The sequence below is a fragment of the Branchiostoma lanceolatum genome, chromosome 16 (assembly GCF_035083965.1).
Source record: "Branchiostoma lanceolatum isolate klBraLanc5 chromosome 16, klBraLanc5.hap2, whole genome shotgun sequence".
NCBI lineage: Eukaryota > Metazoa > Chordata > Leptocardii > Amphioxiformes > Branchiostomatidae > Branchiostoma > Branchiostoma lanceolatum.
The window spans coordinates 16,270,049-16,284,534 of record NC_089737.1 but is presented as its reverse complement, the minus strand read 5'-3'; the positions used below and the strand labels follow the sequence as shown (position 1 = coordinate 16,284,534).

The following is a 14,486-nucleotide window of genomic DNA, read 5'->3' as shown; positions in this document are numbered from 1 at the left end:
AAGCAAACTTAACAGTTTAGTTTTACTACATCTCTTATACATGATTGAATGATGATTCCATCCATTTATTCTGCGCAACCAGACATGCATTTTTGTTCTTCAGAAGAAATAATAAGATGTTTTAGTTTTACAGTGTGGAAACCCTGAGATTGGAGCCATTTTTCACATAATAGATACTGCAAACCTTTTCTGTGCACCTTAATTTCTAGGCTAGGTACACCAGCGCACCTATATTGCCAAAGACGAATTTCAAGTCCTATTCCGGCCCACCAGAAAACTATTGTTTCAAACGCGAACTTAAAACCACCGCGAACACACCATTTTCTCCCTACCTCGAAATCAAATCCCTGTGAACATTTCTGCATCTACAGTAGTTTTAGTGGGTCTGTCAAACATGAACCTAACTAAGTCTGGCCCACCTAGCCTCAGACCCTCTGAATGGAGTTTAAACTGTAAAACATTAAATTGGACTTACCCAAATTTGCGACTGAACAGCTACAGTCTTTTTCAAGGAATGAACCATCCACTGCTTCTGTGACCTCACGTTATGCAGATGAGAACGGTGACTCGGTGAGCAGTGGATCATATGTTGCAGAATGTCTATGGCGCGCCCCGTCTCTGTTGAGGGATGGTTGTAATGCCCGGATGTAGATGGACTCCTTAATCATTCCTTGAAAAAGACTGTAGCTGATCAGTCGAAAATTTGGGTAAGTCCAATCTATTGTGTTGGCTTTTACAGTTAACGTTTAAACTCCATTCAGAATGACTTCTACCAACACAGATGAACTTTCAAGTGAAGCCTCAGACCCTACAGTCCTCCCACTCGTCTGTCTCGGCAGGTTTAGCCTCAAACAGGACGTCCTCGAGGTCGTCCCGGTCGATGTCCATGAGTCAGATGGTCTCGCTGGAGCCCCAGTCCCGCAGGTACTGGTCCCGCCGCTTGTACCGCCGCACGCAGCCGACCAGCACCACGATCCCGATTGCCATGACGATGAACGCTCCGGCCGCCACCCCCGCAATCACCTCTGCAGGGGAAGGGGTGTTGGGATGTCAGTGTTGCCATGGAAATTAACTATTCATAACATAAGTCTGTTGAATGTTGCTCATGTAAGATGAGTTTTACAAGGAAAGTTCCTTACTTGCATGCATTTAAAACCTTTGATGTCTGGCATTTCAAAACTTGAACCACCAATGAAAAATAATCTCAAATATTTTGAGAAGAAAACTTCCAGTTTGTGGCATCTTCATTGGGCAAAGCTTCAAACAACACTTTGATTAAGATTATATAATAGAGAGTAGATTTGAATTTCTAAAATCAAGTTGATCAAGGAATTAGGTGTGACAAGTCTTTAGGTCTACAACCACATGCGCATACCATGTGCCTGCAAAGCTGGTGTGTTACGACGAAGGGCGGTTATACCGTATGTCTACACTAGACCCAGACTCACGTATTGTCCAGATGTCAGTGATGCCGAGTTGACACTCCTTTGCCCGGTCCACCGGGATGGCGTCTTTTGTCGCGTTGAGGAACTGCTGGTAGGAGCAGGGGTCGGGGGGGTCGGGGCAGCCGGGGACGGGCAGCTGGTACGGGGGTCTGGAGCTGTCGTTCCGGTACCACACCTCCACTGTAAACTTCCTATAGGGGGGAATCAATCAATCAATCAATCAGTCAATCAATCAAGCAGGCAGGCATCAGCTGCTGATGCATGGCAGCTGTAAACATCTCTCTCCAGGATGTTCTATTTTTGGCACAGGACCTCCAGTTGGCTCTGGAGCCCCAAACTCCTGAGCACATGTGACCCTCTAGTGACCCTGAGACCCTAAACTCCCGGGCACCTGTGACCCACTACCAAACCCACATGACCAGAGAAGCACAGTATTTGGTAAAGTTATTGCAGTGGTCAATGAGACAAAATTTGCACTGATTTAGTTTAGCCACTCTAGCAAGCTGCAATCCTGCTTCATGACGCAGGAGCATGATGGGATACCTACCCAGAATCCTCCCTGTACAGCTCCACCATGACACATGAGGCGTAGGGCGGCTGAAGGTCGTTGACGGTCCCCATGGCTGAATGCAGACCAGCGAGGGTCGTGTCATGCTGGGGGGAGGGGGAACATTCTTCTCTTAGGCCACAACAATTTAATTTCTTGGTTGACGGATTTTTATTTAAAAAAAAAAAATTTAGAAAAAAAAAATCATGAAAACAGAAGGCTGGGTCAACCTTCTGTTTTCATGTTTTTTTTTTTAATTTTTTTTCTAAAATTTTTTTTTTTCAAATAAAAATCCGTTAACCAGGAAATTAAATTGGTGTGGCCTTAATATCCTGTTAAACATTTCCTTTCATACCATCGCAAACTTGTAGCTGGTGTGTTACGTCGAACGGCGGCTATACCGGCTATATAGTTACAGAAACTCCCCAATCTTTGTTCTAAGCCGATAACTTACATCATGAAGGTAAAACGACTAAGCAAATTCTTATTCTGTAAGAGGAAGGAAAAAAGCCATATGCATCATGGCCTTACCACTATCCCTAGAGAGATGGGGGGGGGGGCGTGATAGACTTGCTGCAACTTATTATGATCCACTCCATCCACATGGTAAACTCACCGCAGAGTACATGATGACACGTAGTCTACTATCATCCAGTGTCCCTTCCTTCGCCTGAGTCATGTTGTGAACCATGGCTCCTAACAAGGTTCCTACAGGACAGCAGCAAACATAGAGCTTAGCCATGAACTTGTAAATAAAGTATAACACAACATCGTGTACAACTTGCTTTCCTAATGAATCTATCCTTATAAGGATAGATTCATTAGGAAAAGCAAGTTATACCAAGTCTTTCAATCCTTCTGTGAGTCTGTCAATCCAACACAAAGGAAATAACCTCCTATTTTCATGATTATCTTACTGCTTCAAAGACTGTAGCTGATCAGTCGAAAATTTGGGTAAGTCCAATTTATTGTGTTGGCTTTTACGGTTTAAACTCCATTCAGAATGACTTCTACCAACACAGATGAACTTTCAAGTGTATTTTACTTCTTTTTTTCCAAGTCCCCATGATGAATTGTACAATAAGTTTGCAAACTTTAGTCAGTCCAACACAAAACATACTGAAGAACAATTGCATGTAGACTACTGTAAATAGTAGGTAGGTAGGTAGGAGGGAAAAAAAGAGGTTTTTGAGGTGTTTTAAGTTAGTTTAAACACATATTCCTGGTGTCATATCATAGCACTAACACACCTGACCTTGGTGCTGAACATGAACCACACAGCCAAGCAGAAATAAAACCACCCCCGAAAATAATTTCATCAGGTTGGTAGAAAATAGGATATGGGAGATTCTTTATACACAACCAGGTATTGATCTCGCCTGCTAACGTTTCGATGTGTATCAGACACCTTCTTCAGAAGCAGCACTCCAGTCAGAAGCTCTGAAGAAGGTGTCTGATAGATATCGAAACGTTAGCAGGTGAGATCAATACCTGGTTGTGTATAAAGAATCTCCCATATCAGAAATAAAACTACCGCAAACATTCAAAGATTTACAGTAACCGACGCCGTACCTCCGGTGAGCCGGCTGCGTTCCTTCCCGCTGAATAGAGAAAACATCCCGAAAGCCGAGAGGTTCTGTAACCTCGCGTAGACCTCAGGGGTCACCCAGGCGGGGAGCGTCCTGTTGTGGGCTTTCTGGTAAACAAACAAAATTTCAAAATCTTATCCAGTTGCTTGAGTTACTATTTTTGGCATATCTTATTACCTGGATGTCTAACCTTCATCAACAAAACAAACAAACAACGTCAAAAAGGTCTGAGACTTGCTTGACTTGTATGGAGTCAAGCAATACATGTATTGTGAGTCAAATTCTGCATGTTAACTAGTAAGTCTTGGTTGTTAAACATTTAGAAAAAACGAACATGATATTTTCTAGCATCATATCAGTTTCCATTACAGACATTTCTATACTACTTTGCAGCATAGTAACAGGTGCATGTAAAGGTACGGAGTCTGACAGTTTTCTATCTGTGGACTAACTTGGACCCAGTTAGCAACACTTAGCAAACAGCAGAAGCAAGTTTAATAAATAAAAAAACAGGCTTGCAAAGCAGCAAACAGTGACCACCCTTATTAGTCAGACTGGCTACTCTGAACATCAGACATTACCCAGTTTTGATTGGCTTGAAAATTAGTACCATCTAAAAGCTTTCCTAAGCTGTGATTGGTCCTTCTACCACAAGCCCTGATTGGCTAACAAAAAATTCTCTAAGCCGTGATTGGTAGTTACCTCGCAGTGCAGGGGGTCAGCAGTTTGCCAGACGTCCATGATGTGCTGCGGCGTGCCCCAGTTCGCCCAGCGAGTCACGTTCTCAAGAAACACCTGCAAGTCATACAGAAGGAAAAAGAACAAAAGACAGGTGAGAAGAAATGAAGGACAGATGCCACGGGCAGGCAAGGCAAGCTGGCGCACCTGGAGGTCACCTGAAGGTCATGCAGCGACCTCTGTTGACCTTACCTGGCAGAATAAAGCGCCGAAGGTTTGCTCTGCTGTCTTCATGTCGACCTCCTTCTGCCAGCCTGCCCACACACGCACCTTCTGCAGAAACTCCTGAGGACAGGAGGGGTTAGTAACCCTCAGTCTGCTAAGGGTGTGTCCATAGGCACAGAAATGTCAGTAACAGAAATAACAGAAACTCCAGATGGTGTCTTATGTATGTAACTATATAATATGCTTGTGCTTCATTACAATAAAGTTGTGAATAGTTTCATCAGGTTGAAAATTCCATGGATAAAGAAGTTCTTGCATCAGACTAGGAGATTTTTACTTGGTAGCAGGAAGACTAAAACTTTGCCAGGTGAATATCTCTTCACCAATGTGAGTGCAAAAAACTTTGTTAACCATAGATAACAACAAACTTATCAAACAAAAGATTGACATTTTTTGCAAGGAGTAAAAACCGAGACTGTAAACTCACTTTATTTTCCTCCTCCAGTCTGTTTAGCTCGGGGTCCGTAAGTTTGAACTCTTCTGTCAGCTTTGAGTACTTTGGACACGGGACGTCCATCGGGCGAAGCAACTGGGGAAGGAATATTTACAAAATATTCAGTATACATCAGGCACTGCATCACAAGGCATGGCAGACTTCACCCCCTTACCCATACTGCTTGGCAACACTTCCAATCCAACAGACAAAAATAGCATCACTGAGGATGCTACATCATATACATGTACATTGGAAATTCCACACACACATGCACGCACGGCCGCACATGCATGCACACACGCACGCACGCACACACACACACACACACACACACACAGGCACACACACACACACACACACACACACACAGGCACGCACACACACACACACACACACACACACACACACACACACACACAGGCACAGACACACACACACACAGGCACAGACAATCTAAAAACGGTTTCAAACAGCAACCACCATCTTCCTACAGTGCTAAACAAATGTCACTAGCTGTTGTGAAAAAGTAACATACAGATATAGCATTAGTGCCAAACTGTGGTACATGCAAATCTAAAAAATCTAAAGAAATCTAACAAACAAACATGTTTGGCTCACCACATCCTCCGTTACAGGCCTGGTGTGGACTGGGATCGGCTGCCAGGGGATGTCCGGGTTCCACACCTGGTCTCCGGAGGGAGGGAACAAACCTGACAGATCGGCCTGGGCGCTCATCAGGGTCCTGTCTACGTCTGTGCTCCACACCTGGATCTGGGAGATAGGAACAACTGTAGGGCTCTGATTGGTTAACAACAAGCTTTCCTAATCTGTGATTGGTTGTTAAATCTTTATTAATCTGTGGTTTGGTTGTTACCTTTTTTCTAAAAAATGATTGGTCATTACCGGTACCTCTTTCCTAGTTGACGTCTGCGATTGGTTGTTACTTTTTTTTTACTGTGATTGGTTGTTACCTTTCTTTCCTAATCTGCGATTGGCTGTTACCTATTTCTATTCTGTGATTGGTTGTTACCTCTTTTCTATTCTGTGATTGGTTGTTTGATACCTCTTTTCTATTCTGTGATTGTTTGTTACCTCTTTCCTGTGAATTTTTGTACCTTTTCTCTTACCTATGATTGGTCAGTACCAAGGAGGTTAAACCTCCTTGGTCAGTACCAATGCTGCTGGCCCTACCTGATGCCTGTTGTAGGAGGAGTTGAGGAAGTCAGGTTTGACGTATCTCTCCTTCAGGAACGTCCCCAACGCATGGTGCTGCCGCATCCCCTCCTGTACAGGTCAGAGGTCACAGGGGTCAAGGTTGGACAGGGCACAGGGGTCAAGGTCATAAATAGCAATTGTGATCAATGATTAAAAAAACAACAGATGTGTCACCTGTGAGAGTTGTCCGAAGCCCTGCGGCCAGGTGTCCTCTGTGTTGACGTCGTTAGGGAAGGCTGAAACAGGCGACCGGTCTCCATGGCGATATACCTGTAAACAAACATGGCAGATGTCAGGGATCACATGACCAGCTCTGGTGCTGTATAGTCCTCATGCTTCATTGCCATCAGAAAATTAGATTTCTAGTACTATTCTGTCTCTTTACCAAAAAATTTGCAAAACAGTTTTGTTACTAGACAAAATTCCTTCCCTGGTCTACGAGACTTGACAAATGCAGATCAGAAAACACAGCCCAGGCCGGAGGTTCGATAGAACATCCTAGAGTTGTTTTCTACAAGGATCGGTACAAATTACGTCACGTAACGATATAAACATGTTACACGTACTTCCCTGATATCGAAACCTAAAGCATGAGCAAGGCTTGGAATGAGTTAGTCGAAATGTTTGTTACAATCCTCGCGAGTTGCCGCTAAAACTGCGAGAGGATACTTAAACCAATCGTTCAAAATTTACCAGACTGACGAAGTGCAGTCTTCTCTCGCCCTGAACTCGCGGAGAAACGCAGAAAATGGTCAAAATCAGCACGACAACAGGACAGTTCCAGCCGCACGCCGCCATGTTGGGCTGTACCACTGGGCTACAAGGGGGTGGAAAGAACTAAAACCAGCTTTTTAAAAGCCAAAGGTGCTCACACATTTTACAGCTAACGTGTGAATACATTCTTTATAACTGCAAGTAGACAACTAGTACCATCCTATAGCTGATAAAGGCTGTGAAATAGAAAAAACAAACAACTTGGACTCATCTGCAGTACAAAGCTAAACCGCTAGAACTCGCTTCTCTCAGCCACGTCCAAGACAAGTAGCAAGAACGTCACGGAATTGCCATAAACCAAGGAGATATCTAACCTCCTTTCATAAACCAAGCTTTGTTGAAATTTCACTGGGAGATAAATACACATTTTTCATGCTATTTTTTCAATCAGTTTGTGCATATATATCACAAAATTCAACACACCTGTTCCCCATACTTTTCAATGTTATTACCCTAAAGGATCCACCAGTGGATTGGATAACATTGTAAACAGTCTTTGTCTATAGTTAATGTTGCATGGGCGCGGCTGTTAGCTTGTTTTATATTGTGGCTGGTTAATCATTGATTTGCGGTTTCCCTGCATTGTTTGATCGTTTGTTGTAGTTAGCCAATGGGCGCATTGTGGTCGCTAATTGTCTGTTGTAAAGAGTTTATTTGTATTTCTCCGTCCCTACTTTTTTAATTTTTTCACAATGGGAAAGGGAGGGCAAACCTGGTGCATACGCGCCTTTACAAGTTGCCTTCCTACAATTGCAAGCACGTGCGACTTGTATGTTGAAACGAATTTCTATCAAATATCTATCTATGTTAATGTTACAATGAGAGAAATAAGGGAAAAAATCTGAAGAAAGTTTAGCATCGTATTATGATGACTACCAACACAGATGACTTTCCATGATATGGAATGAAATCTCTTTCAAATGAAATCTGAAGGTTTGCTGTGTGTAACCAAGGAGGTTTTATATAGCTCCTTGGTATAACATTCAAGTGTAAGAAGTTGAAATTCATGGCTCCAAATATGATATTGTCCTTAATGTTCCTAGTTTTGGTGACGAGCCTTCAACAGCCTAAAATGGCGCACGCAAACTTCAAAGCCTTTAATAGGTCGAGGCCGCTTTGCGTATCGTTTGGCGGAGCTGTCAATCAGGTTGAGTCATACAAACCAAGGAGTCACCGCTGATATAACGCCTGATTTACGTTTTAGGATCGGGTTTGTGTCACATTAAAGGCCATGATATATACGACAGACATTACCGTATTTGGAGGGTTTTCGTATTCTTTTCCAGAAGGTTCGGAACGCGACAGTCGCTGTCGGATGAAGTCTAATGGACAATATCTCAATATCAATCATGGGTTCCAAACTGGAGGAGAAATATGACAATTCACTTTATCTTCACGGTAGCAAAGTTTCATGGTGTAAGGAAGATGAACATTTTCACTGAATTTCACGGTGGCGCCCAGTGATTTACAGAACGGATGTGTGAAGGAATCATAAAAGAACAGTTTTTTTCACGGTGATGATAAGTTCTCGGTACAGAAGTAACCGTGAAAACAGTGAACATAAAGTTACAGTGAAAGAAACAAGAATTACAGTATCTAACCAAGGAGGTTTATCCGACGTTACCCCAAGAATACCTGTACTTGAGTGTGTCAGGAATCAGTGTTTCATTCTCAATAAATACAAATGCAAACACAGAAATAATGTTACGCAGTTACATGAATTTTCAATTCTTACCACAACGAGTGCGAATAGAACTGACATATAATTTGAAAAATATCATGATAATTTCAAACGTCCAAAAAAATTATTTCAAATTAAATTGAAAGAAATATCATATCATTTTCAAAACTCCAATGTTTGCGGGGATTATGTGATATTTATATTTGCAGTAGGGAAAATGGAGTGTTTTTTATTTCTTTTATTTATTCACTTATTCATTTTCATTAACAAAAACATAGACATACATTGATATACACAGAGCCTCCCTTTGCAGTTCCAATAAATTAAATTGGCCACCACAAATAGAAAAATGATAATATAATGCGCGGAATGTTCGCGGTAGTTTCAATTTCGCGGTTGAAACTATGAGGTAAGCGGTGGTTTTAAGTTCGCGGGGACTACTTCACCGCGAAAGCCGCGAACATACACCCATCGCGAACATTTACCCCTTTTACAGTACGAATCCGTGACGTCCTTGAGTTGTCCTCATCCGGCAAGAGGTCGGTGACCTGGGGGGTCCTGGTTGTTTACCCTGCACCAGACCGAGGCTGGGGAAACAAAGATGGCGGCCGGAGCCACGGTGGTGTGAGAGGTGGGTGGATCCTTTTCACCGTTTCTGCCGCATTTTAACCCAAATCGGCGCTTTGATGACGTATAGCTGTACACCATAGCTTCCCCTAGAAAGAAAAACACCACAAGAAGGTCTCTAGTGCGTGGATTTTGTCCTTATGAGGGTAGAAAACCCCCGGTCAGCGTGGCCTGACCTGGTCGGTCTTGTCCCCAGGATTTTTCTCCCCAGGTTAATTTTCCGGAAATGTTGCGGTTTGACCACATTTCAGCATCCAGACGACATTTCCGTACCGCTTTGGCTCATTCCATGCCCCAGTTGTTACACAGAATTGATCAGAGTGGAGGTTTATGTGCGTTTTTAGGTCACACAAGTGTGTTTGGTTCGTCTAGTGTTAGTCTAGTCTAGACCGCCACAAAATTATGAACTCGTCTCCGGGACACTGAAAAATGATATTTGCTCAGATCAATATTCATTTATCGCGCGTCTCAAGTAGTTATAATAAACACACGACTTGTAGAGTAGGACAACACAACAGGACAGACTTCAGCACAAGCTTGCGGTGTGGAAACGTGTTTTGGGGAGACTCAGGCGCAGTCGCGGGGAAAGTACAGAAATCAGAAAGTGACGTTTCAATGAATAATTCCGCTTCCTGTTTACAATTTGATAAATTATATGAACTTATGGACGGACTTTCATTGCGCAACTCTTGCAGAACGTGAACGCGGAAATGGAGCTGGGGCACTGTAGAAAAGTTATTTCTGAATGAAATTCAAAAAGAAGGAAAGGGTTGATGTCTATTTGGTACAAAATAATTCTAAGGGCTATTTTTAGAGTCCATTCCGAGTCACCGCGAGGGTTTTATGATAATATTTGTAATCATTTTGAAAAATTTCTAATAAAAGAATATCTGACTGACAATAGTTCTAGATTTTTCTAGAAGATCAAATACAAAAATATGAATTTATTCGAATTCAATTAGATAATTTAGAAATATTTTTAAAGTAACTGCACAAAAACCTCTTTATTTGTAATAATTTCTAAACATCTATGTGATTATTTCACTTTTAGAAATATTAACAAGAAATGGTAGAAAATGGTTAACAATGGTAGAATGGTGATTGCCCCCATAAAAGTAGATGCTAATCTGGCCCTTCCGTCTGCCTTTGTACATCTTTAGACTTCACTACAGGACACCTCTCGGTCCTTTGTGGAAAGCATTCTTCCCTAAACTTCGCAAGGATGTGTGAATTGCTTTCTTCCCAACCCTCTGGCCTATTTATAGAGATGTTACATATAATGGTAGAAAATGGTAAGAAATTGTAAAAAATTGTAAATAATGATAGAATGCTGTTACCATTATTTAGAAAACATTGTAAATATTATATTCTACATCATGATTATTTCTAAAGTTTTAGAAAACTTAAGAAATATTTAGAAAGTTAAAATCACATTCAAAATATTTCAAAAGTATCAAATCTCTTACACAAATAATAACAATAACTTGAAAATAGTTCTAAATTATGACAATAACAACCCTCACGGTGACTTGGAATGGACTCTAGAATAGAGTCATTTCAGGCAAGGTAGGAATTGTAAGTAATTCCAGTTTCTATCACTCCAGAATTCCTCATTGGTCCAATTAACATATGCATTATCTTACATGTTTGAGGTAATGTTAGGTGCAGGGTGGACATGAAAGTGTTCATTATGCTATGGGTCTGTAATGTAAAACGTACATACCTTATGACTCTCTTTCTTCACACTTAAATCTACATACTAGTAAGGTTAGTCGGACGACTCGGCCCATTACCAACTCGGCCCAGTCAACTCGGCCCATTTCCCTAGTCAACTCGGCCCATCTCCCTAGTCAACTCGGCCCCAAAACCTTAAAGTCAACAGTTTGAAGTTCTCTGACAAAAAGACGTGGTCTGTATTAAATCAAGTTGATTGCCTATAAGCGACGGTGGTATGGGTCTCCCAAAACCTCAAATTAAGTCAACAGGTCGAAGTTTTCTGACAAAAAACATGGTCTCTATCAAAATTATGTTGATTGCCTATCAAAAGCACCAGCGGTATGGAGCTCCAAAAACCTCAACAAGTCGAAGTTGTCTAACAATTAGGCAAGGAGACATTGTTACTTAACAGGTACATGTATGTTACTACCCATGACACGGCGGGTAAACATTAAAAATTGCAGTCATGAGGTTGTGGTTTAGAAGGTGTTTTTGTTTTTATTTTGTGGAAATTTGGCCATGGGCCGAGTTGACCTCGGCAATGGGCCGAGTTGACCACCGCGATGGGCCGAGTTGACCAGATTTGCGATGGGCCGAGTTGGAAATGGGCCGAGTTGTCCTGATACCTAACCTCACATAGAGTGTGAGCAACCTGCCAACGTGTTTTCCATGGGCGCGTTCGTGATGAAGCTATAGGAAATGCACCGATGTCATTCATTCTCTGTTGAGCTCATCTACCCTAGATCATTTGAAAAAATTGCCAACTACCAGTTGGCATTCATTACCTTTTTATGGCAATTAAAAACGGCACTTAGCTAGACCCCCTAAATAGGCACTTTCCAGCTGAAAGTGATCGACCGAATAACCGCCAATGTCCGGCTGTGGAGGCCCGACCTCGCGCGCGGCTGCCGAACTTTACCTGTTAATTTCTTCCGTTACAAACAAGCTTTCATCAGTTTGACGCTTGATATCAGCTGGCCTAGCTAAAAGGGATTTTTACACCGATATAGACACATGTACATGCAGCCGTTCATTTTTTGGGGCAACGGACTCTTTTAGGGTACCCACTCGGAGTAATACATAAATGAGACCATAACTGAAAGGTTTTGCTACAGTTGGTCCATCACAATAACTGGGTCAGCGGCAGGTTTAGCATAGCTGGGAATCCAGCCAGCCACAGCGGTGGTTACACTTACAGTCAGGTCTAACTTCATCGGTGGATCAGCTGGACTGGAAATTGATTTGTGGAGACTTAATTTTGCTGAAGAAGGCGAAAGGAGGCGTGTTTTAAGTTCATGGTTGAAGCATTTGGTAGTGATTTGCATTTGCAAGACACGACGTCTGCATGGTGATGTGTGTGCTGAGTTGGCAGTGAGAGCTCACTGAAAAAAAGTCTTTAGAACGTCCAGCTGTTACGTAATTTGCAGGCTGTGTTTTGGTCCAATCATAGAAATTGTGTCATTTTTAAGTTGTGCATCATTAAAGGGGAAGAAGTGCATGATGAGTGGAACGTTAGGGATGTTATGTAAGCCTAGTATTTTAGAAAATAACTTGGTTGTCTTTGATTTGAAAAGAGGCAATGCTACGTGTAACCAGGGTGTGTTTTGTTAACGTGTGGTCAGATCACAGTAAGTGGGTCATCTTATCCTTTGTATACAGGCGCTGCTTATCTATGCTAGACCACAAGGAAGAAAAACAAAAAGCAGCTGACAAAACGCCCACAGTTATGCTGGAATTCTTGCACAATGTATGACATGTATCACCAGGGCTAATGTAACTCAGTTGTCTGAGGAAATGTAGTTATGGAACCCAGGACGGGTTGGTTTATATTTGGTCCAAACAAAATTGGGTCATGCAGAAGTCAAGTCATGCACAGTTCAGTAGGAAAGAGCCTCGGGCTGGCCCAATGTAAATGGTGTGTCACATCACTAGTACCAGTCTGGGGGTTAGTCTAACCGTGCCGGCTACAGGGAGAACATTTGCCGGGGGACTTTAGCCATGGAGGGTTTCATTCGCAGGCGCAGTGTTGCAGATTAGACCCTCTCTCCGTAGCCGACTCCCTTCATACAATTGACTCTATTTGGCCAATTTCTGCTATTTTCCCAGCGACCTGCGGAGGTTGGTAGAGCCTACTGGGGCTACTGTGTGCAGGATGGGAGAAGTAAACTTGGGACCATAATGTTACCCTTCTTGGCACACTGGCTGTTTGTATCCATGTCAGGTACTGGCTGAATTGTTGAATTTAGAGTTGTTCTAGAAAAAGGAAGATTAGGGGCAAGAACGCAAGGCATGAATATTTTTGTAGCTAATGACTAACAACAAAAGATGACGGTAATAATTGTAGTGTCTTCATTAATATCTGGGACTTTGTACAAAGGATTCCAACATGCACATCTACATGTATGATTGTATTTCATTTTCATCTCATTTATTCACGTTTACCTGCGGCCTGTTTTTCAGGAGTCCCTGGACATAAAAGACACTGTAAATGCATTTAAGTTCGTGTGGTTTTTATTTTGCGGTAGGGAGAAAATGGGGCGTTCGCGGTGGTTTTAAGTTTGAAAGAATAGTAGCGCTAGCCATAGGCGGCCAAATGGAGAAAAATTGGTTTAGGAGGTTGAGAAACATTTTTTCTCCAAGTTTTTGCAACATTTAGTTTTTTTTCTACGGGTAATATTTTTGTATTGTTTAATGGTTCGCCTACATTAATTAAGGGTTAATGACCCGCCCCGAGGTGCATATGGTGTCATAACGCCTGGTCAGGTGCTATAACCACCGAATAAAACCACCGAGTGAGCGAAGCGAACGAGGTGGTTTTATGAGGTGGTTATAGCACCTGACCAGGCGTTATGACACCATATGCACCGAGGAACAGGCGGGTCATTAACGTTATTATCACATAGCCTATCCAAACTGACCCATATAAGAGTAAAAGATACCTGTATGACACATTGATCTCTTACTACATGTTAATGCATCAGTCCAATTTGAGAAATGCATGTGAAAATTTACATTTGTCATTTCTGTGCAGAGTACTGTATTACAGATTTCATTTTGAAACTAAAACTTCCACAGAAAATCTTTCACAACATTACAATCTTTGCATACAAATCGTGTTTTCAAATCTACTCTACTATACTCTGTAGGACACCCAGAAGGGAGGATTAATGATGATAATCATTCCTCCCTTCTGGGTGTCCTTCTGATTGGTCAATATTATTGAACACCACTTAGTCACTACCATAGCTCCCTCTGATTGGTCAAAATCATTGAACACCACCCATGACTAATTGAACACCACTTATGGGACTTTTATTGCATTATGGCGTCATAACCGAAGGAAATGGAGGCTTCTGATTGGTTGACGCTATCTAACTATGTGATAATATTGTATATGTACTTCATTAGAAACTACATGAACATTACTAGAGTGCCTGAACTGTCCAGTTTCTAGGACAGGGTCGTCAGACAAAACCGGCTAATTTAACCTTCA

At 42.1% G+C, this 14,486-nt stretch overlaps 2 protein-coding genes across 2 annotated transcripts in view; one reads left to right on the top strand and one right to left on the bottom strand.

The window, feature by feature from the left end:
• Positions 1-480: 480 nt before the first annotated feature.
• Positions 481-7,019, bottom strand: LOC136421696 (prostatic acid phosphatase-like). Its single transcript, XM_066409180.1, has 11 exons — positions 6,889-7,019; positions 6,370-6,465; positions 6,172-6,264; positions 5,599-5,751; positions 4,972-5,073; positions 4,284-4,376; positions 3,565-3,688; positions 2,609-2,700; positions 1,993-2,099; positions 1,449-1,636; positions 481-1,025 (listed from the first exon to the last, which is right to left on the bottom strand). Exons 1-11 carry the CDS (start codon positions 6,991-6,993, stop codon positions 892-894), a joined length of 1,287 nt encoding a protein of 428 aa, XP_066265277.1. The 5' UTR covers positions 6,994-7,019; the 3' UTR covers positions 481-891.
• Positions 7,020-9,171: 2,152 nt separating this feature from the next.
• Positions 9,172-14,486, top strand: part of LOC136421575 (oxysterols receptor LXR-alpha-like) — a 60,296-nt gene continuing 54,981 nt past the window's right edge. The window contains exon 1 of the mRNA XM_066409000.1: positions 9,172-9,281. The gene's annotated coding sequence lies outside the window, so the exon portion shown is untranslated. The remainder of the gene's footprint in view (positions 9,282-14,486) is intronic.